Source organism: Schistocerca cancellata, chromosome 3 (genome assembly GCF_023864275.1).
Source record: "Schistocerca cancellata isolate TAMUIC-IGC-003103 chromosome 3, iqSchCanc2.1, whole genome shotgun sequence".
Classification (NCBI taxonomy): Eukaryota; Metazoa; Arthropoda; class Insecta; order Orthoptera; family Acrididae; genus Schistocerca; species Schistocerca cancellata.
The window spans coordinates 625,451,921-625,477,584 of record NC_064628.1 but is presented as its reverse complement, the minus strand read 5'-3'; the positions used below and the strand labels follow the sequence as shown (position 1 = coordinate 625,477,584).

General features: G+C 41.7%; 1 protein-coding gene across 3 annotated transcripts in view; it reads right to left on the bottom strand.

Annotated features, from left to right (window-relative positions):
• LOC126175544 (craniofacial development protein 1) overlaps positions 1-25,664 on the bottom strand; it is a 57,671-nt gene that overhangs the window by 10,440 nt on the left and 21,567 nt on the right. For all 3 annotated transcript variants that reach the window (XM_049922386.1, XM_049922387.1, XM_049922388.1), the window contains 2 exons: positions 9,802-9,946; positions 8,901-9,016 (listed from right to left, as the gene is read on the bottom strand). In XM_049922386.1, coding sequence (XP_049778343.1) covers positions 8,901-9,016; positions 9,802-9,946 — 261 coding nt within the window. The remainder of the gene's footprint in view (positions 1-8,900; positions 9,017-9,801; positions 9,947-25,664) is intronic.

Genomic DNA, 25,664 nt, shown 5'->3' with positions numbered 1-25,664 from the left:
CAATTGTGCAATTACGTCATCAACACAGATTTTCTGTGAACGTTTGGGCAGGCATTGTTGGTGATGTCTTGATTGGGCCCCATGTTCTTCCACCTACGCTCAATGGAGCACGTCATCATGATTTCAAACGGGATGCTCTACCTGTGCTGCTAGAACATGTGCCTTTACAAGTACGACACAACATGTGGTTCATGCACGATGGAGCTCCTGCACATTTCAGTCGAAGTGTTCATACGCTTCTCAACAACAGATTCGGTGACCGATGGATTGGTAGAGGTGGACCAATTCCATGGCCTCCACGCTCTCCTGACCTCAACCCTCTTGACTTTCATTTATGGGGGCATTTGAAAGCTCTTGTCTACGCAACCCCAGTACCAAATGTAGAGACTCTTCATGCTCATATTGTGGACGGCTGTGATACAATACGCCATTCTCCAGGGCTACATCAGCGAATCAGGGATTCCATGCAACGGAGGGTGGATGCATGTATCCTCGCTAACGGAGGACATTTTGAACATTTCCTGTAACAAAGTGTTTGAAGTCACACTGGTACGTTCTGTTGCTGTGTGTTTCCATTCCATGATTAATGTGATTTGAAGAGAAGTAATAAAATGAGCGCTAACATGGAAAGTAAGCGTTTCCGGACACATGTCCACATAAAATATTTTCTTTCTTTGTGTGTGAGGAATGTTTCCCGAAAGTTTGGCTGTACCTTTTTGTAACACCCTGTATAACTGCTCGCTTGACAAAAGATCTGTATCCAAAAACTGGGAAGTTGCACAAATCACACCAATATTCAATAAAAGTAGTAGGAGTAATTCACTAAATTACAGGCCCTTATCATCAACGACGATATGCAGCAGGATTCTGGAGCATATTTTGTGGTCAAACATTATGAATTACCATGACGAAAACAGTCTATTGACACACAGTCAACATGGATTTAGGAAACATTGTTCTTATGAAACAACTAGCTCTTTACACATACGAAGTATTGGATGCTACTGACAAGGGATTTCAAACTGATTCGGTATTTTTAGATTTCCAGAAGGCTTTGACACTGTACCATTCATTCAAGCAGCTTGTAGTGAAATTGCATGCTTATTCCAATTGTCTCCGTTACGGGACTGGATTCATGATTTCCTGTCAGAGAGGTCACAGTTCATAATAACTGACAAAAGTCACTGAATAAAACAGAAACGATTTCTGGCATTCCCCAAGGAAAGGTTATAGGCCCCCTTCTGTTTCTTAAAAGTAAAGTCATCACAAGATCAAAACAAATTGCAGAATGATTTAGAAAAGATATCTGTATGTGTTCTCCGAGTCTTTCGCAGCAGCATGACCGGATAAAATCATCTTTGTTTGAAAGCCACATCAATTCCAATGAAATTCTCGAGTTTTCGATAGCTAGCTCCACCATCGTCGTGCTGGGACTGGCACTATTTCCTGCTTATATATTTACGATTACTGCCACTGGCATCAACCAAAGAGGGCTGTAACGATGCGTGCGCAGAAGGCGTGTTGAGCAGCTCATAGCAGCAAGCCCGCTGCGGGACCAAGTGACATCTGGTGGCACAAGGGGCCAGCACCATGTCTGAAACTGCAGACTCCACCTCCCTACAAGTGTTAAGCGTCCGCCATTGCTTCCTTTTGACATCCAAAGCCCACCCCCACTCCCTACTTGATGTGTAGCACTTTGTCTCTGTTGAAATTGTTGCGGTTCGTTCTAATCTCAGCCACCTCTTTTATAACTGAGTCCCAGTATGCTGGCGCATGAGCCATGACTCTTGTGTTCTCAAAACTGTATTTTGTGTCCGTTTTCAAGACAATGCTCAACTATGGCTGAATTGTTGAGCTCCCTTTGCTTAATATGTTTCTTGTGTTTGGTGCAATGCTCCGCAACTGTGCAAACTGTCTGGTCTATGTAGATGCTGCTGCACTCGCAAGAGACACCATACGCACCAAGCACACAAAGAGCTATGTCGTCTTCAACAAGGCGCAATCTTCTCATATCTTGGGATCTTGGAGGCGGGCCATAACACTGGTCTCAATCAATGTCTCTGCAGTAGATGTCCTTAACTTGCTGTTCATTGCCCCACAGTATGGCAGGGAGCTGCTGGCTTGGCATCATCTGCCGATTCACAAGGTGTCCTTCCTCGGTGACACCTGAAAGCATTTGCAATTTCTCTTTTGCTGTAGACTTTCTCCCTGAACATGTGCCTCAAGTGCTGCAATTCAACCTGTAGGTGGTCATCGTCTGAAATAACTTCAGCCCTGCATACTAATGTGTTCAGGACTGCTTTCTTGTGTACAGGGTGGTGAAAACTACCTGCATTCAAATACCGATCAGTGTGCCTTGGTTTCCTGTACACTGAATGACCAAGCTGGCCTCCTGCCCACTCAACTAAAACGTCTAAGAACAGTAGCTTGCCTTCCTTCTTCATCTCAACGGTAAATTTAATGTTGGGCTGTACACCATTTATGTGAGCCACCTGTATATTTTCACCGTAAGGCCATACCAGGAAGGTGTCGTCGACGTACCTACAGAAGCAAGACAGATGCAACACTGCCGAGTTCAAATCCTAATCCTCAAAGTGCTCCATGAAGAAATTTGTGACTGCAGGAGACACTGGAGAGCCCATTGCTGTGCCATCCGCCATTTCATAACATTCATCGCAGTAGAAGTAGAAGAACTTCACAGAACAACTTGACTATTCCAGGTGGAAACTGTTAGGCCAAAAAATCCAGCACGTCCTGTAGTACTGGCACTCTCGTAAAAAGTGACACCATGTCCAGACAAACCATTACATCATTTCGACCATTTTCATTTTCTTGAGCGTTTCAACAAAGGTTTGCGAGTTTACAACATGGTGTTCACAATGACCCATTTTGGCACTAATAATCCTGCAAGATATTTTGCCACTCTTTAGATGGACGAGCTGACTGCAGTAGCAATTGGCTTAAGAAAACATGTTCCTTATGCATCTTTGGCAATCCATAACGCCAGGGAGGTCTGGCGGTGTGAGGCATTAATGTCTTCACCACTTCATTTGTAAACCAGATTCCTATAATAACTTCCCTGTCCTCTTGACTATGGTATTTGTAGGATCACAACTAAGCTGGCATGCATCGTCACATATAAATTTAGCACCTTCATATGGTAGTCTTCAGTGTTCAGAACCATGGTGGCATTTCCTTTGTCGGCTGGCAAGACAACCAAGCTCTCTTTGTCACACAACAAGCGCAGGCCACAGCGTTCCTCCAGGCTAATATTTGATTTTGGTGGCTTAGATTTCAACAGAGGATGGCTGGCAGTAAAGTCTGACATCCTCAGATGCTTCACGAGAGAGTTGCTGAATGCACTGCTTTATGCCACTAGTAATCTCCAAAACTGGCAGACGACACAGGACTGGTGACAAATTAAGGCCTTTAGTCAGCGTTGCCACAGAGCTGTTGGCCTTTAGTCAGCGTTGCCACAGAGCTGTTGTCCAGTTCGGTTTTGGAGAGATTAACAACTGTTCTGTAGGCCTTATAATTCTCCACTTCAGTTCTTCCACGAGTTAAGTGGTCAAACTTGTTACACTGCTTAGACGTCGTCTTGCACAAATTAGCACACTGTTGCGTTGCTGTGGCTATCTCTGCCCACTCTCAATCGAATGGCGACAAAGTTGATGACAATAAAACAGGTTTCTGGCATTAAAATCCAGCTCATACCTTGTCTGCCGTATCCGCTGTCTCACTATGGCATGACTTGTCCTCTTCAAAATTGTGTCCACTGCAGAAGTTCGGATGTGGTGCTTCACTAGAGCAAATCGAGGAATTACCTCCTTGTCCCAGCAGCATCACAAAAATGCTAAAGAACTCAGCAGATGTGATTTCTTTTTGCACAGTTTTCCAGCAGTTTCACACTGCACATTATGTCCTCATCATAGAGGAAAGTTATTTCCTCTGGGTCTTTCACAGCGGTGTGACGGAATAAAATCTTCTCGGTTTTCAAGCCACATGAATTCCAATAAAATTTCTGCATAGTTTTACTCCTGATGAGGATGGCAGAGCTAGCCATCGAAAGTTCGAGAATTTTACTGGAGAACTTCTAACGTTTTTCACAACTAAGTGTGTGTGTGTGTGTGTGTGTGTGTGTGTGTGTGTGTGTGTGTGTGTGTGTGTGCGCGCGCGCGCGCGCGCGCATATACTTCCCACTTCTCTTATACGAGTCAACTTACTTGGTGTATACAGCCGATCTTCCTCTCTGGATAGCTGGCGTCTGGAATCTCTACAAACTACTTCTTTGAAGAAGAATGATGCAAGTTACAGGAACCTTAACGATTCTCTCACCACTTGCGAAATAATTCGGTACTCAAAGAATACTTTTCAATAACTACTGGTATATTTGAGCTTCGTAAGAACAAAATTCACACTTCACACATCAACATTTAACTTCTCGTAAGTAACTCTTATCATCTCACATTAGAAACAGATTTAAGACCATTTAGAAAAGAGTTGGCTTAACAACCATGTCTCTACTGCAAACATATCGTAAAATATGTCTTGCCTCCAGCAAGTCCAAGATAAGAGTTTTTTCACAATTCAGAATCTCAATTATTCTTTTGTCACTAACAATAATCACAATTACAAACAGCACAGAATAACCCAGAAGTTCCTTGGTTCCTCCGTGTGCTTTCACTATGACTTCCATGGATTGCCCGACAGCACTTATCAGTGCCGTTCAAATGCCGTGTCGACCTTTTGCTCGTGACTATTTCACATCTGCGCACACAGAGAGGTGACGCGCAGTAGATAGGGTTCCTTTCTCCCACTTACATCTAAAATATCGTGTGTTCGAGAAGGTGGAGGGCCGAGTGGTTCTAGAATTTATGCAGAAATTTTCGAAACATTATAAATTTTATTGGAATTGACATGGCTTGAAAATGAGAAGATATTATCCATATCTGTATGGTGTGAAAACTGGCAGTTGACCCTAAATAATATAAAGTGTGAGGTCATTCACATGAGTGTTAAAAGGAATCTGTTAAACAGCCAAATCTAGAGTCCATAAATTCAACAAAATACCTAGAAATTATAATTACAAACAACTTAAATTGAAAGAAAATACAGAAAATGTAGTGGGGAAGGCACACCAAAGGCTATGTTTAATTGCCAGAACACTTTGCAAATGTAACAGGTCTACTAAAGAGACTACCTACACTACGCTTGTCCATTCTCTTTTGGAGTACTGCAGTGAGGTTTGGGATCCTTACCAGATAGGATTAACAGGGTACATAAGGAAAGTTCAGGGATGAGCAGTACATTTTGTATTATTGCGAAATAGGGAAGAGAGTGTCACTGACATGATACATGATTTGCGGTGGACATAATTAAAACAAAGGCGTTTTTTGTTGTGGCGGAATCTTCTCACAAAATTTAAATCACCAACTTCCTCCTCCAAATGCGATAATATTTTTTTGTTGCTGACCTACACAGGGAGAAATGATCAGCATAATAAAATAAGGGAACTCAGAGCTCGCACGTAAAGATATAGGTATTTGTTTTTTTCTGCATGCTGTTCAAGATTAGAATAATAGAGAATTATTGTGAAGGTGGTTCAATGAACACTCTGCCAGGCACTGAAGAGTGATTTGCAGGGTGTCCATGTAGATGTCGATGCAGACGTGGAACTAATGACAGAAAATACTGAACTGAAAATTATTACAGAAGATAAAATTCAAAATTACAAGCAATGCCCCACAAAAGTGCTTTGTAACCTATTGATTGCAACATGTAGAAATGTGCTTACTGTCCTGGTGAAACTGACATACATAAAATTTTGGTGAAAATTCAACTGAAAAGTACAATTTCATCAGTGGGTTTAAGTTGACTGTTGTAATCTAGAGACTTTGGAGAAATATTCAGAAGAGTTTATTGACTTATTCTGCAGAAAGTTGCCTCTTTGGTTCAGCATGACTTCATTGCCAAGCAGCAGGGATATTTTCTTAACTGTGCAAAAGACATCCTGAAGGAATTGGAATTTGTCATGTATGATTTTTCTGAAAATTACAGCATAGTTCTACAAGATGAAGCTCAGAGTTATCACTGGACAAACCAACTCTTTGTTATATCTTTCAAAGAAGAAGACAAAGTTGAACATCTTAGTTATGTAATTGTTTCTGATTCATCATACTACAACAGAATTGCTGTATACACTTTTCAAAAAACTAACTTTTCTGATGGCTGTAATGGATCTGAGAGATATGTTATTTTTTTTACCGTATTTGTCGATACCAAATTGTAAATGTTTTCTTATATTTTTTGTCAGAATTTATTATAATTTGCCTTATTATATGTTAATTTACTTATATTTTTGAGAGTGAAAGCATATTGATTACTATTAGTAAATGTATCGAAGAATAGCAAAGAGACTGATTACAAGTGGAAGCTTGTGTGTTGTGTAAAATATCTTTGACGCTAGAGTTGTCTTTGACTGTACTCAGTCGGCAGTTAACTCTTGGTGTGCGTTGACGGTAGAACAATGTGAAGGTAGCCGTCATAAATAATTTTGAATTATGTTACTGTTTTTTTTTTTGTATTAACTATAAGAAGAAACTACATTTGAAGAATTTGTATTTGAAACACCAAAATGAGGGAAACACGTTGAACCACGTCAATTCTGCAACCGACAAAGATCCATTGTGGAATCATACTTAGACAACTGAAGCCAAGACTAATATCGCCTTGTAAACGTCTAACGGAAGAGGTACTGTCACGAAATATGGCAAATTTAAGTAAATAAAAAATAGTGACCATATTTTCAAACTTTGTGTCTCAGTCGGGATACAATATTTCAACTGGTGTCTTAGCCGGGATGCCATATTTCATGGCTACATTTAAAAACCTTTCAAAAAAAGTTATTCTATTTTTCAGATGGGCCTGCTGCCCAATACAAAATAAAAAAAAAGAACTTCTTAACCTCTTGTTTCCATGAGGAAGATTTTGAAGTGAAAGCAGAGTGGCACTTTTTTCCCCACAGCACAAGCCAAAGGGGCTTGTGACGGGTTGGAGGATCTGTAAAGAGATTGGCAGCTCGCACCAGTTTGCAAAGACCCTATGGAAACCAAATACAAACCCCCCTGCAACTTTTCAAATGGGCTGTAAAAAACATTATCAATGTAGACTTTGCATATTCAGATTAAGAAGACTATGTTGAACCAGAATGTTTTTTTCAAAAATCACTTTGAACAAGCACCGACTACCAAAGGAACACATTAATTCCAAGAACTAGAACAATAATATTGGTGAAAAGCTTTGCTTTCAATTGAGAAGTCTGCAAAAAGAAAGAGTCAAAATCTCTTGATACACTAAAATTAGCAGACTTGTCAGGTGACACCACTGTTGTCTATCAAGCAAACTGGTGGCTCAGGTGTGCCTTATCAGCGAAATAAAGAACTCGTTGAAACAAAAATAACGTTTCTTTAACAGCTGGGCCACCTACATCATTCTCATATCCACCTCATGCCAATATTCTGTGAGTCTCAGTAATGGAAGTTCTGGTGAAAATAAATCCTGCAAGTCCTTCTGGAAGAACTTAAACTTTAAAGTGATTTGTACTAAACAAATGAAGCCTTTTCAAACTTAAAATGATAAATAGACCCTGTTACTTAATAGTTAGTTTTATTCTGGAGTATCTACTTGAACCTTTATCACAACAGTGTTCATGTTTATTTTTTATAAAAATGTCAATATCAGTAATGCTGTACTAATTAACAAGAGCACACAGTTGAATTATTGGAAATAGAGCTTCAGTCTTCATTTTATTTACTAATGAAGAAATTATCACCCCAAATTTATATTTTGCCTTGTGATTTCCAACAATACTAGCTACTCAGGAATAAAATTTGGAAATTTTAAATTACATACTTTTTGGGGAAAAAATAAATTAAAATCTTGTTTTGAAAAAATTTTACTATATTAATTTACATATTATTGTATACCATAGGAAAGGTCATGAAAAATGCTGTAGCTCAATTAGAAAAGCTTCTACAGCAACTCTGAAAACTGTAATTCCCTGTTTTTGGGTCCTTTTAGGATAACTTTACAACTATGTATTTCAGAAACAAGATGACATACTCAGTAAAATTTCTTATTTTTCTAAGCCTATACCAACAGTGCACCTGCGCCAACTTTCAATAAAATCCAAGATAGTGAGGTAGAAAATGGTCTTTTCTGAGTTGATTCAACATGGAATGACCCCATTGTGAGACTAAACTAACTACATATTTCAGCCAGGCTCTTGTATCTTAGCACTACAAAAGAGGAAAAGAAAAGAGGAAACTTATCTACAACCCTGTCAACTATAGTCAAACTGTGGAATGCAGTCTCCTCTTCCATCAATTTCAGTGTTCTATACGATAAAGCAAGTGACCTTGTTTTATTTTTGTTATAAATGAATCATCATATTTTCACTGCATGAATGAAATCAGAAAAGTTGAAATTAGTGCCTCTACAGGTACTACTGCTGAACCCAATAACACTTTTGCAACAGTGATACATCACCAGCAGACATTCTGTAAGAGTGAACCCTACAAAGTGACTAGTCTGGTAAACACGCTTTCCTCTCATTGCAAGCTCTATTTATTTGGTCCATATAGCAGGAGACCTTGCATTATATACATCTCCTGCCTATGGCGTCCACACATTTTGAACATGAAGGTAAGAATGTGATTAACAAAAACAATTCAGTTTAAAAATTATGGATTTTAACTGCATGCAATATGAAATACACTAATCATAAGTGGTGAAACACTTGTAGTGGGTGTGCCTCTCAAGGAGTTTAGAAGCAGCACAGGAAACTGTTTAAATATATTATTAACTTCACACAAATAATTTCTGAGATTAAAGTAACTTACCTGACCACAAGGAGTCTGCCTTTTTCTTTTCTTCTTCTTCAGTCAAAACATTTCGTTCTTCCAGTGTTTCTTTGACTTCTTCTTTCTCATCATTTTCAGGAGCCAATTTCTTTCTCCTATAAATGAAGATAATGTAAACTGAGGTAAGTGACAGCCAAATCTAAATGAAACTAATTAACAAATTGAGAAAATTATAGTTATACCAGTAAAAGTGATCTGAAGAGAGGATAGAGTAGCACACAGAAGTAAATCTTTTAAGAATCCTTTCTAATCCTGCACTATATTGTGGCATTCAAGTTCTGTCTTAAGGGGAAAGAAGTTTTAAATATCACACCGAAAAAAAAGAAAGAAAACAAAAAAAAAGTTATGTAATTATTATTATTATTTTGCAGGTACATATCTGCAGTCACGATACACTTTTGAGTACTCAGGCCACATACTGTATCATACGACACCCCACCTAATGTGCTGCATCATTTTGTTTTGGCTCCTCTAGCAGCATGCTATGATATTGTGGTACAGGAATTTAAATGTGTACTAAGACTGCAGACAGGCACGTAAAGAAAAAAAGGAATTAATTTTATTAACTTTATTTTTTGAGGTGATTTTTAAACCTTAGGACTACCTCTTGTAGTTGCATATTCGTTATCACATCACTTGATCAAAGTATCAAAAAGAGATAAAAGCCACAACTGGATAAGTACTTGTATTAAAAATGTTATCGCACCGTAACTGCCATTAAAGTTTACTTTTAAAGTGGAATAAGTGTGTAAGAGTAACATACCATGAGGACAATCACTTCTGGATGCACACATTAAAATTATTCATAAAAATCTTAAAATAAGAGACTGAAATCTGTGACATATTACTACATTTTGAAACAAATAATAATGTAGCTTACCTAAATCTTTTAGCAGTTTTGGTTTTCAACTTTTTGGAACTTCTCTTTCGTTTTCCCTTCTCTTCTGGTTCCTCTTCACTTGCGTCCTCATTGGCTGCTTCATTTTCATCCGATTCTTCTTCTGAAGGTGGGTTGCTTTCAGCTCCTACAAATGAAAATGATTTTTGTGCAACTTGCATTCTTCTTTGGTCAAGAACTTACATTACTGACCTAAAGTCAAAATGAGAAATGATACAAGGAACGAACAGTTCTAATTACATCAACCACAAGAAGAATTCAGTTTAAATAACACAAAGTTACAATACTTCATTGCATAACAAATCTGAGCTAGCAAAGTCCTGAACATTCTTCCTGTAATTGTACATTGTTTTTTAATATTCCACTTAAATGAAAAACAGACAAAATAAACAGCTCTTCAACACTTCTTTTTAATTTTCTTCAGTTCTCATAAGGGAAACTACCTCATTTTCCTCAAAACAATTAATTTAAAAACACAAATTTACATACTTAATCAATGGCTGATAGAAGTTACACATATTTATGTAGCTGACCAAAACAATAAATGAACTATAATAAAGTCTACAGTGTATATCACTATGTAACAAGATGAACGTTACAATGTCCATATAGCAACTCAGAAGATCAGTGTAGGAGCCCTTATTTTCACTGTACCAGGTAGGCAAAATCAAGTGAAATCTTATAAGAAGTGAAGTTTTATATGGTGTTTATAAATTTTCATTAAAGGCAATCATTAATGGCTGCAGTATAACAAAAGACACAGTTGGGTCATTGCTTGACAAGTGGTCTAGACATTCCAACATGATGAACATGTATTTTGATGAAGCTTCGTGTGAACACTCGCACATGTTCCCAATGAACTGATCACTAATTAAATACTTAGATAGAGATAGTCATTTTTTTAGCCCCATGACGCTGCTTTCAACAGTGTACCCCTAAGTTTTCGAAACCTTTGAGATTACAACTTTTTGCATCCTCCTAAGTGACTTAATAAAAATATTTAATGACCATTTTTCACATGGATAATTTGAGGCAAAGTCAGAAAAGCCACTTAAAAAAAAGTGAAGTTTAGCTTTTTATACCTTCGGAAGTGAGTGTGTGCTAAACCTGAAAATTTTGCATGTGATAAATTACCAACAGTGTCTTCAAACATGAAATTTTATTCTCTTACTGCTTTCCCATAGTTTATAAATTGAGGACAAAGTTTATGTTTTCTTTATAAGACAGCCCAAAATGGGAGTCTTCAGTACACATTTGCAAAAAATTATTTTTTGCAAACTTTTTAAAATAATTTTCATTAGAAAGGTCATGTTCTAAACCACTTCAAAAAATAAATTTGGTTCTGCAATGCGAGCATGTAAGAATAATTAGTGGCAAAGTGAAAGTGCAGTGAAAATACAGTCATATTCTGCTGTAACTAAAATCTGACATTTTTTATTATATTTTACAGTTGTTTCTGGGGAAAGTAACATAAAAAATCCTGAGGAATAGGCAGTGAGCTTGAGTCAGAACAACTCGAGAAAATACAAAAAATAAAAGTGTCTTCTTGTGACTGATCATTACATATTTCAGTCAGTTTTCTTTTGTTAGAACCACAGAATCAAACTTGATATAGACTTGTCAACCCCCACCACAAAAGGCACCCACAAATACTGATGCAACCTCATTGGCAATGGAAGCTTCATCACGGTGATGCCGCAAGTTGCTAATGCTGTTACGAGTTCCTGGCACAAAAACACGTATCTACGGTAACCCAACAACCTTATAGTCTCAACCTGGCTCCGTATGACCTTTTTTTTCCCCTTAAACTGATAGCTGAAAAGGAACTTCATAGATGTCACTTCAACAATGAGGCCAAAGCAGCAAAAACTTAACGGTGACCCTGAAGAGTATGTCAATGAATGACTTCCAGCACATCTTCCAGGAATGACAAAGGAGGGTGGACAAGTGGATTGCATTGGGGGGGGGGGGGGGGGGGGGGACAAAGGTACGCACGAGTGATTTTTTATAATAAAGTGACATCTGGGCATTGGTGCCAGTCTTTATTAAACATCCACCAAGCAAAATTAATGCTCTAGGTCAGTACAGTTTTGGCAGTTTATTTAGATACTTTGGCACGTGTAAACAACAAATAAGTACTGCATAATTTAACAAAAAAGTGTCTCCCACCCAACACAGTTTCACTTAACACCACTTTACGTAAAAATGACAAGGCATTTTTAGGCTACATCTTCATATGACAAAATAGTTTTTCGAATAATTTCCATGTCAAGACAGCCCATACAGGTGTGAAGTGCCCATTATTCAGAAAAAGCTCAATAAAGTTTTACTTGTGAAAAAAATGGAAATTAAACACACAGTTTGATGACCTCTGAATCCTTTTGATGACCCCAGAACTCTTGCCCTGTTTTCACTATGCCAGTTGAAACTAAATTTTTGCCACAGACCAGATATTACACACATCTTTAATGTGCCTATGTATGGTAACTTTGAACCTCTGAATCTCAGCAAGGGATAATGATATCAAAAAAAGGCTCCATAACAACTTATAGTAAAATTTTCAATGTTGTGCCATGTATAGAAATTACAGAATTGGCCACCCCACAATCTGTACTTTTGGTACCCAAAAATCATGGATCTTGGTAACGGATAAAGATTTTTAACAATGATAAAATGGCAATTCTAGATAAATGGCTAAAAATAATGTATAGCAAAAATTTGAGCCATAAAGCTATGGCTAGTCATTTAGATATTTGCGACCCATGGCAAAAAAGACTAAAAACCAATGTTTGCACTTATTTTCCATGAAGTACAGTATCTCTGAACCATTGGATTTTAGTAACAGATAATGATATTGAGAAAAAATTCGAATTTCACCAAGATCACCATCTTAAGAAAGTGTGGTAAACATTTCAACAATATGCCACGAATAAGAATCACAAAATTCCCACAACTGGTACTTGTGGTTCCCAAGAATTGTGGTTCTTCATGGTTTTCTCAGCAACCGTCCTTGAACAAATGGTGCTTTTATATGCCACCTAAGACAAACCCTATGCCGCACTTAATGCAAAAGAACACACACATTTGCTCAATTTGCCTGCTCTGTGGGAAGTGTGTAATGTTTAAATTTTGATCCCATTCAGGACAGCTACAGTACGCCCTTCCTTCCGATAGTTATACTAATGTTTGTTGGGCCAAGAACTATCCAAAACACTTGATCCCTGATCTCCATGATCAACAGAACCCAGAAAATGTCAACTCCCTCCCCCCCAATTGCATTTTCGTGTGTTCCATTTTGGAGCACACTGATACACAACTGTCGTGTATGGGCTCATTTTCTGCATTTTTACAAAAATTATCAACTTTGCCCTCAATCTGCAAACTACTGGAAAGTAGTAGGAGGAGGATAACATTTTATTTTTGAAGACCGGGTTAGAAACTCATCACATGCAAAGTTTCAGGTTTATTATGAACTTACTTCCAGAGATAAAAAAGCTAAACAGTACAGTTTTTTTTTAATTGAGTTATTCATTAACCTGAGAATCCCTGACAAGTTTTTCGATATCAAATTGGATTCAACCAATGTGATGGAGGCTACAGCTTCCTAAATTCTACAATGTCAAAATGAAAATTTCTTGGCAAGACAATAAACCTCTGTTGTCTGCATCAAAATTAAACTGATATTTAGATGAAGACTCCTATATTAATGTATTTTGTCAAATATTTTTCAGTGAATAGACATCATTCCCGAAGTCTGACTACAGAAGATTCGCAAACTGGCCATCCATGGCAGTAACTATACTACCACAATGCTTTACAGTTACATATTTCTTTCGACGTGCAGTTCCAATTATGGTGAAAGGGTGGTGGTCTAACAACTTTGACTTCACACCCCCTCAGTATCCACATTGCCCAAACAATGTTTTGGTCAGAAGAAAGATGATTTCAATTTTTCCTATCCATGATCTTTTCAGCATATGGAACTGACTGCCTTATTCAGTGGAGGGCCACTGGCTTCCAATCACTGCTGTTTCATTTCTGGTGCAGAATTTTGGCTCAATATCTCATCCAATGTAACAGATTGGAATGCAGCATCAGTAATCTGTCAACAGGAAAGACAGAGCGCACGCGCGCGCACACAGAAAATTACAACATAAAATATCAGTTTCTCAAGATCTCTAATTAATGTCCATCAATGGTTTCTTTTGTTTTTGGGAGGAGAACAAAACCACATGTAATAAAATGTGACAAAGCAGGTGTGTGACTGCTCAAGAACAGCATCAGTCCGGATTGCCCTGTGACAGGCCACATTGTTCTGATGAAATAAGATACCTTGAGAGCCCACATAGGATCATCTTTGAGCACTTTTCTGGGATTATTTTTGAAAGTTTAGTAAGTCACACACTTGTCAGACATTTATCATCTGCCACCCAAATGCTGAGTCTTAGTTCTCGGATTATACGCTGTTTCAAGAAACAGTAAATATAAGACCTTAGAGATGGCAGCTAGTATAATCTGAACAACATAAGAGTTGGGTGAAATGTTGATAGCCTATCACAAGGATGGTATTACTATAAATGAAAATTTGTTTTTATTGTGTAGGTACCTGTTGCATAATTACTTCAGTCGTGTGTCAACTTGGAGTGCAGAATAATTTATTCAGAAGAAGAAAGAATGCATGTATGAATGAATGTGGATTCTCGTGTCTACACACTACCTCACTGTGCAAGCAGTCTGCTATGCATCCATTGCTTGGGAGTTTGTGCTGGTTTTATTGCAATGAAACGGTGACAGAAAAAGAAAATAAAAAGGCGACTACGGGTAGAAATTATCTAAACAACAGAGGTGGCAACAATGATTTATTTGCAAATTTCAGAAGATCACAGCACAATTTTAGATTTTCTGCTTGGAAAACTGCTGCAGTACAATTCGCTAACTAGTATCTGCTTTGAACTATTTCATATGCATTTCAAAACAAAGCATTTCAGTGCTTATTCCTGAAACTGAAAAATCCTTAAGGGAGGTTCCTAGTTTTTGTGTTAGGCTCAATTAACTTTCAACACACTATTGATATTTTATTTTATAAAGTTGTTAACCCAACTTTAACCATAAAAGATTTTATACACATTCACACCCTTGGACTCAACAAATTCAAGACTGTTACAGCCCCTAAGATCCACTAGAACAGAAAAGAATTTTTTGCCTCAACAATGTCCATCATTTCAATTTCTAGTGGTTTTTTTGTGGAGCTACACATACCCCATCTTTTCTTTTCTAAGACATTGGGGACCTCAATTATTGTGCTACTACTTGCTGTAGCATGAATGTTTGTCCACAGTTTTCATACACACTTTTCATGAATCTGTAGGCTTGTTGTTCTTCGTTTTCTTACTTTGAGATTTATCTAATAATTTACAATAATATGAGCACAGAGTTTTTATGTAATACTTGACGCTCATGGCATTACAACTCTCATTTTTGTTCACGCAATCTTCATAAGTTGCACTCCTTATGACACCTCTTTGTCTGTTGTCTATAAATTTCGGTGTGCTTTCTCTGGAGTCAACAGACATTATGGCACATCAATTGACTCAAAGCATAACCTGAACACACTACGTAACGAAACACGCATAGGCCCCCACTTGCCTATAGTGTGCTAAACAGCGCAACATATTCCCACCTAATCCAGGAAGTAATGCGCAACTATGCATGACCTCCAATTTGAAGAAACTGTGCATGTGTGCTTGCACTATTGGAAACTACAGGGTGGGGCACGAAATGTGTTACCATTTTGTTTTTGAATATAAACTTTATTGTCAATACAATCTGAAAGGAACATATACTACAATGAAGAGCCATCCATGGAGATTTGTTCTAACTTAGCACATGCTCAATATGTCCACCATTTCGTTTCCTAGCTTCCTTCAAACGAACACTAAGTTAGTGATTACCTACGGCAGACGTCTTCCGTAATTTCACTGCAAGCTTGAAGAATAAGTCTTCTGAGCTCCATTAAATCACGTGGACGTTTCGGGAAAATTTTTTCCTTTAGGTACCCCCAACAAGTCACATGGATTGAGGTCTGGACTATTGGGAGGGCCAATTTGGTCCGTCATTGAAGCGACCTGGAAACCTGAGTGAAATGACCCGCATGTCGAAATGCTCGTGTAAAAACTCCAACACAGTGTTTGCAGTATGTGGCCTTGCTCCATCTTGCATGAACCACTGCGTGTTGAAGGGCAACGCAGTAGCAAGAAGCTGTGGAATGAAGCTATTGCGAAGCATGCTCAAATAACGCTCGCTGTTCACAGTTTCTTCAAAGAAAAAGGGTCTAATACGTCTGTGACTGGAAATTGCTGCCCACGCTGTAATCCTCTGAGCAGAATGTTGTCATTCGTGAAGCACTTGTGGGTTTTCAGTGGCCCAAAAGCGAACATTTTGTTTGTTAACCACATCGTCTAAATGAAAATGCGCCTCATCTGAAAACCAAATGTTGTTGAGAGTTTCTTCCCTATTCTCCGCCCACTGAACAAACAGTAGTCTCTGCTGCTTGTGTTCTTCAGTGAGCTTCTGTGCACAGGTCATCTTGTATGGGTACATATGGAGGTCACTTTTAAAAATGCATTGAACGGAGCGTCTGGGTATTCCCAGTTGCACTGCTGCCTTTCTACATGATTTCCTGGGACTTCTCTGTACAGCAACTTGTACCGCTTCAATATTCTCTGACGAACAAACAGGATTAGGCCGAGGTCGCTTCGCTTCCAATACTGTTCCTTCCTGTACAAATTTATCGTACAACCTGTGGATGGTCTTCTTGCAAGGGACCCATCGTGTGTTAAACAGTTGTTGAAAACGCCTCTGAGTCACAACAAGGCTTTTCATTTCATGAAAAAGTAACAATTGGCGACCGTTGCTGTGTCGTTAGTCTTCCATTGTCAGCCATTGCTGCTTACTAGTCTCCTAGCGGCAGTATCGTGAATTACACGTCATTTCGTAACTCATTTGTTTTTCCAAGCTCTGCTGGTACTGCTGTAGAGATCCCAGCAGGATATCTACTGTGTGTCGTAAATTGTGAAAGAAACAATTGGTAACACATTTCATGCGTCACCCTGTAAGTGCTTGTGCAAAGCTGAACAATAAAAAGACGTCAAGTGGACCCACCATCAGATCAACTAATTTATCCACAAATGATTCTCTCTCCATATTTTTCTTCTGATACTGGATGGCACATGTTCTGTCTGAAGGGGTGAGTAGGACACAGCTGTACCGACTCTTCTTTCATTACTGAAAAGTTGTCTTAATGGTATTATGTCTCCAGCGGTGTAAAAATTTTGGTACACTATATTTTGACAATTGTCGAATTCTAATATTGAGTATTCTGTTTCACCAGTGCAATAATTTTTCCGCAAGTGTCACATCAGAGCAGATTCAACAAATTTTCTGGGTTATTTGTTGGAAACACTGAAATTCTCAATGGAGATAATAAGATAATGCTGCTTATTGTTGGAAAGCATTTCAAGCTACAGCTGTGTTATAAGGGTGGTATCATTGTTGGCTAACCACATTATGGTGCTAAATGCACTTCTAATGTAGATTGTGCATACGGTGCCAACATGTGACACGCACACTACCAGAAACCAATAAGGCCAAATTTTTTGTTTGAGTTTGCTAGCTAGCCCATCATTCGCTTGAAGAAACTAGGATATGAATTAACCAAGTTGTTTTCAACAGTAGAACAGTTAACAGGAAGGCATGTCTTATTTCAGATTACGGTTGAACAAACAAACCTCGAGGTCGATGTTACCTCTTTTTTTGACTGATTTTAAAATGTGTATGTAGCAGATGTTTACTTAACAGATTGAGAGATTTACACAATTCCAAGCATTTACCTTTGAAATAGCTGGTGGCAATGCAAGCATCAAATCTATGAAAAACACTGCATAAACTTGAAAATGGGTTGGTTGGTTTGGGAGATTAAAGAGACCAGACTGCTACGGTCATCGGTCCCTTTTTCCAAAAAACTAAAACCACCCAAAGAGAATAAAAAACGAACAACAAGAAAGACGGCAGACGACACAGGACAAGAAAGACTCAAACAGAGATCAGACAAAACAAATTAAAATCACACATTGTGAAGGTGGTTGGCCGACCATAGAGATAAAAAAGGAAAAGCCAACCACCGAGAACACGTTAAAAACTCAGTTTAAAAACCGTAGGCCAAAGGCCAGAATCAACACAAAATAATAAAATAAAACAGAAACACTCAGATTAAATGATAAAAAAACCCCTGCCCGAATAAAACGCAAAACTAAGCTAGCCATAGCAGGGTCATCAGTTAAAAGGGCAGGGAGCGTATCAGGCAGCGCTAACGTCTGCCTGAGCACAGCTAAAAGGCGACACTTCAGCAAAATGTGGACCACAGATAAAACGGAGCCACAGCGACATAGAGGTGGGTCCTCACGGCGCAGTAAGTGGCCGTGCGTCAGCCGAGTGTGCCCAATGCGCAGCCGGCAGATGACAACAGACTCCTGGCGGGAGACCCGCATGGACGACCGCCACACAGTCGTCGTTGCCTTGATAGGGCAAAGTTTGTTTCGCATGGGCAGGTTGCACCATTTAGTGTCCCATAGGTTGAAAATTTTGCAACCAGCAACCATCGAGCCGTCAGTGTAAACAATGCCAGAGCCCTGATACGTTGCGAGGATGGAAAGAAAGCGGCAGCGGAAAGCCTCCGGAGGGACTGAGTCCTTCGGGCCCTGTGCCAATTCCAGCTGAAGGCAAGGGCAAGGCACATACCATGGGGGTGTACGCAGAGGTGCCCGGAAAGGAAGCGGAAGACGTAAAGCCCCAAGCCCGGAGAGAAGCTCTCGGACACAGACTGTGATCGTACATCCAGCCCTGGGCCGGCGTTCTGGATGATGGACGTGCGACTGTGGGAATAGTAGCCGATAGTTAGGATGCCCGGGAGAGCTGAAAACATGGGCAGCATAAGAAGCCAGCAAACGTTGGCGCTGTAACCGCAGTGGAGGGACACCCGCCTCCACAAGTATGCTGTCCACTGGGCTGGTCCGAAAAGCACCAGTGGCAAGGCGTATCCCGCTGTGGAGGATTGGGTCCAGCACCCGCAACACAGATGGGGATGCTGAGTCATAAGCCAGGCTCCCATAATCCAGACGGGACTGGATTAACACCTGGTAGAGACGTAACAGGCTAGATCGGTCGGCGCCCCAGAGGGTGTGTCTCAAGCATCGCAGAGCATTTAGATGCCACCAACACATCTGTTTAAGCTGCCGAATATGAGGCAGCCAAGTCAACCGAGAATCAAAAACCACCCCAAAAAACCTATGTGACTCCACCACTGCAAGGAGTTCACCGTCAAGATAAAGCCGCGGCTCCGGGTGGACAGTGCGTCACCGGCAGAAATGCATAACACAGGTCTTGGCTGCCGAAAACTGGAACCCATGAGCTACAGCCCAAGATTGCGCCTTACGGATAGCGCCCTGTAGCTGACGTTCAGCAGCTGCAATGCCAATAGAGCTGTAGTGAAGGCAGAAGGCGTCTGCATACAAGGACGCTGGGACAGACGGTCCCACCGCCGCAGCGAGCCCGTTAATGGCTATTAAAAACAGGCGGACACTTAAAACAGATCCCTGAGGCACACCGTTCTCCTGAACTTGGGAGGAACTATGGGAGGTCGCGACTTGCATGCAGAAGGTACGATATGACAGAAAATTGCGGATAAAGATCGGCAGGGGGCCCCGAAGACCCCATCAATGAAGCGTAGGAAGGATGTGATGACACCATGTCGTATCGTACGCCTTCCGCATGTCGAAAAAGACAGCAACAAGGTGCTGACGGCGGGCAAAGGCAGTAAGGATAGCCGATTCCAGGCTCACCAGATTGTCAGCGGCAGAGCGGCCTTTACGGAACCCACCCTGAGACGAAGCCAGAAGGCCCTGAGACTCCAATACCCAATTCAAGCGCCGGCTCACCATCCGTTCAAGCAACTTGCAAAGAACGTTGGTGAGGCTAATGGGATGGTAGCTGTCCACCGCCGAAGGGTTCTTGCCTGGTTTCAGAATGGGGACAACAATACTTTCCGCCATTGCGACGGAAACTCACCCTCGACCCAGAGACGGTTGTAAAGGTCGAGGAGCCATTGCTGGCAGTCCACTGAAAGGCGTTTCAGCATCTGACAGTGGATGCGATCTGGCCCAGGAGCGGTATCAGGGCAAGCGGCTAGGGCACTGCCAAATTCCCACTCACTGAATGGAACAGTGTACGATTCTGGATGGTGGGAGCGAAACGAAAGGCTCCAATGTTCCATCCGCTCTTTAATGGAGCGGAAGGCCAGGGGGTAATTCGCAGAAGCGGAACTCAAAGCAAAATGCTCTGCCAAGCGGTTTGCAATGACGTCGGAATCAGTACAAACTGCTCCATTCAGTGAGAGCGCAGGGACGCTGACAGGGGTCCGATAGCCATAGACGCGCCGAATCTTGGCCCAGACCTGCGATGGAGTGACATGGAGGCCAATGGTGGACACATACCACTCCCAGCACTCCTGCTTGTGTTGGCGGATAAGGCGGCGGGCTCGCGCACACAGCCGTTTGAAGGCGATAAGGTGTTCGATGAAGGGATGTCGCTTGTGACACTGGAGCGCCCGCCGGCGATCTTTAATCGCTGCAGCGATCTCAGGCGACCACCAAGGCACAGTCCACCGCCGAGGGGACCCAGAAGAACGGGGAATGGCAGATTCGGCGGCAGTAACGATGCCGGTGGTGACCGATTGAACCACCGCATCAATGTAATCATTAGAGAGAGGCTCAATAGCGGCAGTGGAGGAGAACAAGTCCCAGTCAGCCTTATTCATAGCCCATCTGCTTTGGGCGCACAGAAGAGTGTCGCTGTGGCAGTAACAGAAAGATCAGAAAGTGGTCACTACCTAACAGGTTGTCATGCACTCTCCATTGGACAGACGGTAAGAGGCTAGGGCTGCAGATCGAAAGGTCGATGGTGGAGTACGTGCCATGCGGCACGCTGAAGTGTGTGAAGGAACCATCATTTAAAAGCGAAAGATCGAACTGTGCCAAGAACTGCTCAATGGTGGCGCTTCAACCTGTCGCGACCGACTCACCCCACAGATGGTTATGGGCATTGAAGTCGCCCAGTAACAAGAAAGGTGGCGGCAATTGGGCTATCAGCGCAGCCAGGACATGCTGCGCAACATCACCATCCGGTGGAAGGTAAAGACTGCAGACGGTAACAGCCTGTGGCGTCCACACCCGAACAGCGATAGCTTCTAAATGTGTTTGTAGAGGGACAGACTCGCTGTGAAGAAAGTTAAGGACATATATGCAGACGCCACCAGACACCCTTTCATAAGCTGCCCGGTTCTTATAATAACCCCGATAGCCACGGAGGGCGGGGGTTCGCATCGCTGGAAACCAAGTTTCCTGAAGAGCGATGCAGAAGAAAGGGTGAAGGCTGATAAGTTGGCGGAGCTCAGCTAGATGGTGGAAGAAACCGCTGCAGTTCCACTGGAGGATGATATTGTCCATGGATGGGAAAGGCGTGAAGGGACTGGGGAGGCAGATTACGCCTCTTGGTCCCCTGCTGCTACTGAGTCACTACCTGTGCAACAGCTATCCATTGCGTCCGAGGGACTGGCGAGATCTAGGTCCTCAGCGGACACCAGAATCTCCACCTCATCTTCAGACACAGAGTTGGAAGGTTGCGGTGGGACAGGTGCCACCGCAATGTCAGGATGCTTGGGAGCCTTTTTCTTGGACTGCTTTGCGCGCTGTGCCTTCGGTGGTTCTGGCTGGGAAGGCCTCACTGGGTCAGTTTCAGGGACTGAAGACGACCGTGACACCCTACGACCAGTGACCGGTGGTTGTTTGAGATACTTGCGGGTGTCCGCTTTGGCACTGGGCAAAGCCTGGGATGGGAGGGCCTCAAGGGACCCCTTCCGGGCGAGAGGAGCTGAAGAAGGCTCACGCTTCTCCAGCTGGGAAGGGGAAACAGATATCCCTGATGGTTGGGGTGGTGTTGCTTCTGAGGTAGATGGAGCAGGAGCAACAGGGAGTGAAGTGCTCTCCACAACCAAGGGGGCCGGTGAATTCTGACAGAGCTGAGATCGAAATGTAGGTGACGACACAGTAGAGGTTCTAACTGGTGTTGCAGCAGCGGCATAGGTGGATGTCATTGGCACAGGATGTAGCCGCTCATATTTCCGCCTTGACTCGGTGTAGTTCAGGCGGTCCAGAGTCTTATATTCCATTATCTTCCTTTCTTTCTGGAAGACCCTACAGTCCGGTGAGTAGGGGGAATGGTGTTCTCCGCAGTTAACACAGATAGGAGGCGGGGCACATGGAGTACTGGGATGGGAAGGATGTCCACAATCTCGACACGTGATGCCGGAAGTACAGCGGGATGATATGTGCCCGAACTTCCAGCATTTAAAACACCGCATCGGAGGAGGGATATATGGCTTCACATCACAACGGTAAACCATCACCTTAACCTTTTCGGGTAAGACATCACCCTCAAGGCCAAGATGAAGGCACTGGTGGCTACCTGATTATCCCTCGGACCCCGATGGACGCGCCGGACGAAGTGAACACCTCGTGGTTCGAGGTTGGCACGTAATTCATCGTCGGACTGCAGAAGAAATCCCTGTGGAATATAATACCCTGGACCATGTTGAGACTCTTATGCGGCGTGATGCTAACTGAAACATCCCCCAACTTGTCACAATTGAGCAACCTCCGTGACTGGGCAGAGGATGCTGTTTTGATGAGTACTGAACCAGAGCGCATTTTGGACAAGCCCTCCACCTCCCCGAACTTGTCCTCTAAATGCTCCACAAAAAACTGGGGCTTGGTCGACAAACGATTCCCCATCAACTCGCGTACACACGAGGTACCGGGGTGAATATTCTCCACTGCCGTCTTTAGCCATACGTTCCTCCCATGGAGTGGCCAGGGAGGGAATTGATATTGGTTCGTATTTCTTGCCGTTGAGGTTAGACCTCGATCTCTTAGAGACTGCTGGTGGATGCCCACCAGCGAGAGATGATGTACCACGCTTCATTGCGGGTCATCCGCCCTGATGCCACCCACTCCGACCAGGGTCCCTCTCCACGGGTGCCACCCAGCCTCAGCAATAGCCACCTGACAGGATGACCATTGCCCGGAGTCCTGATGCCCCAGGGAGATGGGCATCTACTCCTTGGCATACGTGGGGAGTTAACGGCGCAGGCATCAGTAGAGCGAACCCTGTGTTGTCAGGGGGCTACAACCAACAGGGTACATGGCGGCCCCACCACAACGGACTGGCTACTGTGCTGGATGTTAGGTGACATGTGGTCCATGGTCGCCGTCAGTGCAGAAAGTGGCACTGCACAGCGCAAGGCGGAAGTGCACGCAGGAACGTATCCATGCCTAAGAGATGGAGAGTGGGCAGGACTGCAACGCAACGACAAAGAAGCTGGCGAAAGGTCTTATCGCAAGATGGACACAATGCATCAAGTAAGGCGCCCTTCCCCAATTGGCTCGCCCTTCGGAAAATTTTGAGAGATGGAGGTCAAACCCAACAGGGGACCATCACATAAGGCCGAAAAGTTTGAGACTCCTTTTAGTCGCCTCTTACGACAGGCAGGAATACCGCGGGACTATTCTAACCCCTGAACCCGCAGGGGGATTGAAAATGGGAATTTTTTAGAATTGATAACACATTTTCACTGAAATATTTGTATCCAACTTCAACAGAAAGAATATGCAACTTGCACTCAAAATTTTTAACTCATTTACAGCCATTACTCTTAATGAATTTCACCTCAAAAAACAAAATAAACAGTGAAAATTTATAGCTTAATTTACTGATATTATGCACATGCGATGAGATGATGTCAATGCTAAAACTTTGCTGAAAGGACAGACTGAACAGTTATCAGTAGCCAGTTACACCAAATTCTTCACATATTTTTAGTTTTGTGCTCTTTTCACAGTGGCTGAGCTGGCAGTGTTGTGAAATACCAAAGAGCGACAATATATCCTTAGCCCCACAACTGATGGCATAATTGATTTGGCTAACTATTGGATTCATAAGAAGAGGAAATGCTAATTTATTTCTGGTGAAGGGCAAATTAGAATCTTGGTAATATTAAGATTCTAGATGAATACACGTGGTCTCGACTCCCCTACATTAATGGTTACTACTTCTTCCTTTCAAGATAATGCCAATCTAACTGTTCTGGCATCAGTTTCATCTTTTCACTGGTCATCCTATGTTCCTCTTTCCTTCCCGTTTGTACTCTAAGGCCACCTCTGGAATCCTTGTTTATTCCATTCATTCCAGATGTTCCTTCTAACGGTTACTGCCCATATAATTATATAATGAAAACTAAATTTGAGCACTGCAAAGTTTTCTTGATCACAGAAACTAATTTGACAGAGAGAAATAATCTTCTATATCTGACAGAGGTGGTATCCACCTATCAATGATTTTAGATGTGTAGCTCACAGTTATGTTGTCCAATGAAATATCTGTACAAAAATGAACTTTATTTCTGCAACAAAATAACCACAGAAACATCTTGCTACAGAGCACGCCAAATGATATGTGGGTCATCACTGTACAAATGATCATGGTGTTCAGATTCTGCTCATAACTGTGGCAGGCTGATCACTAGAATAAAAAGAATGACACAGTCACTCTGCAGCACATGAAAATCTCCAGCCTAAATGCTTAGCCATGAGTCCATATACACAGAATTTAAAAAAAAAAAATTTACCACACTATTCTTGTCATCCGCTAAAACAAATGACAACTCCCCCACCTATATTTGGTGTGTACTGTTCTGTCAACATATTACTGAACAATTGTACAAATAAAGTGTGTGATGTTTTGATAGTATGTCCAGCAGTTCTAACAAAAAATTCCCCTGGGTTTTCCAGGGTCACACTGTGCTTAGATACTAACAAATTTTGATCGATTTTATGACAATATCTACAAATTTTGTCAACACATAGGAACATAATGGGGCCTATGTTCAGAGTTAAAAGAAAGAACACTTTAAATGAATGCGGTATATTTTAACCATAAAATAAATGTACCTGAATCTGACAATAGGATTAAGAGCAAAATGTAATTTTAAAACAGAAATTACAGGAAAATTAAATAATCCAGTCACATTAATGTGGCCATCACCTATGTTCAATGTCAAAGTGCAATAACCACCCACAGGCAGCAGGTGGTATCACCAGCAGTAGAGGAAGCATGCTGGGGGAGACTGGAAACAGTGCAGTCATTGTCGTAATGCGGAAACAGAGGAATTTATCTGATGTCCAGAAGGGCATGATCATCGGCTTTCGGGCCAAGGCTTGAAGCTTTTATGATACAGCTAAGTTTGTAAACTGTTCACGTGCCGCCGTGGTTAAAGTACATCATGCATAGCAAACTGGCTTTATCCAAAACTGACATTGAGGCAACATTGTTGCACCAGTGGCCACAGAGATGTGCAACTGCTAAGTAACTGACTACCCAGATGAACCAATGGGCTACCAACAGTGTCTCCTCGATGACTGTTCAGCTAATGTTGCTGCATATGGGCCTCTGCAGCTGGCTACTGGTGCATGCACTTATGCTGACTGCTGTTCATTGGCAACTAATGCTGCCATTTTGCATGTTAATAGAGCAACTGGACATTCTCTGAAAGGTGACAGGTGGCCTTTAAAGATTAATCGAGTTATATGCTCGATCGGATAGATGGCTGTTGGCACATACGGTGTGAAACATCTGAAAGCAAGCACTCTGCAACAATCGTCAGAGTAGTCCAAGCTTGG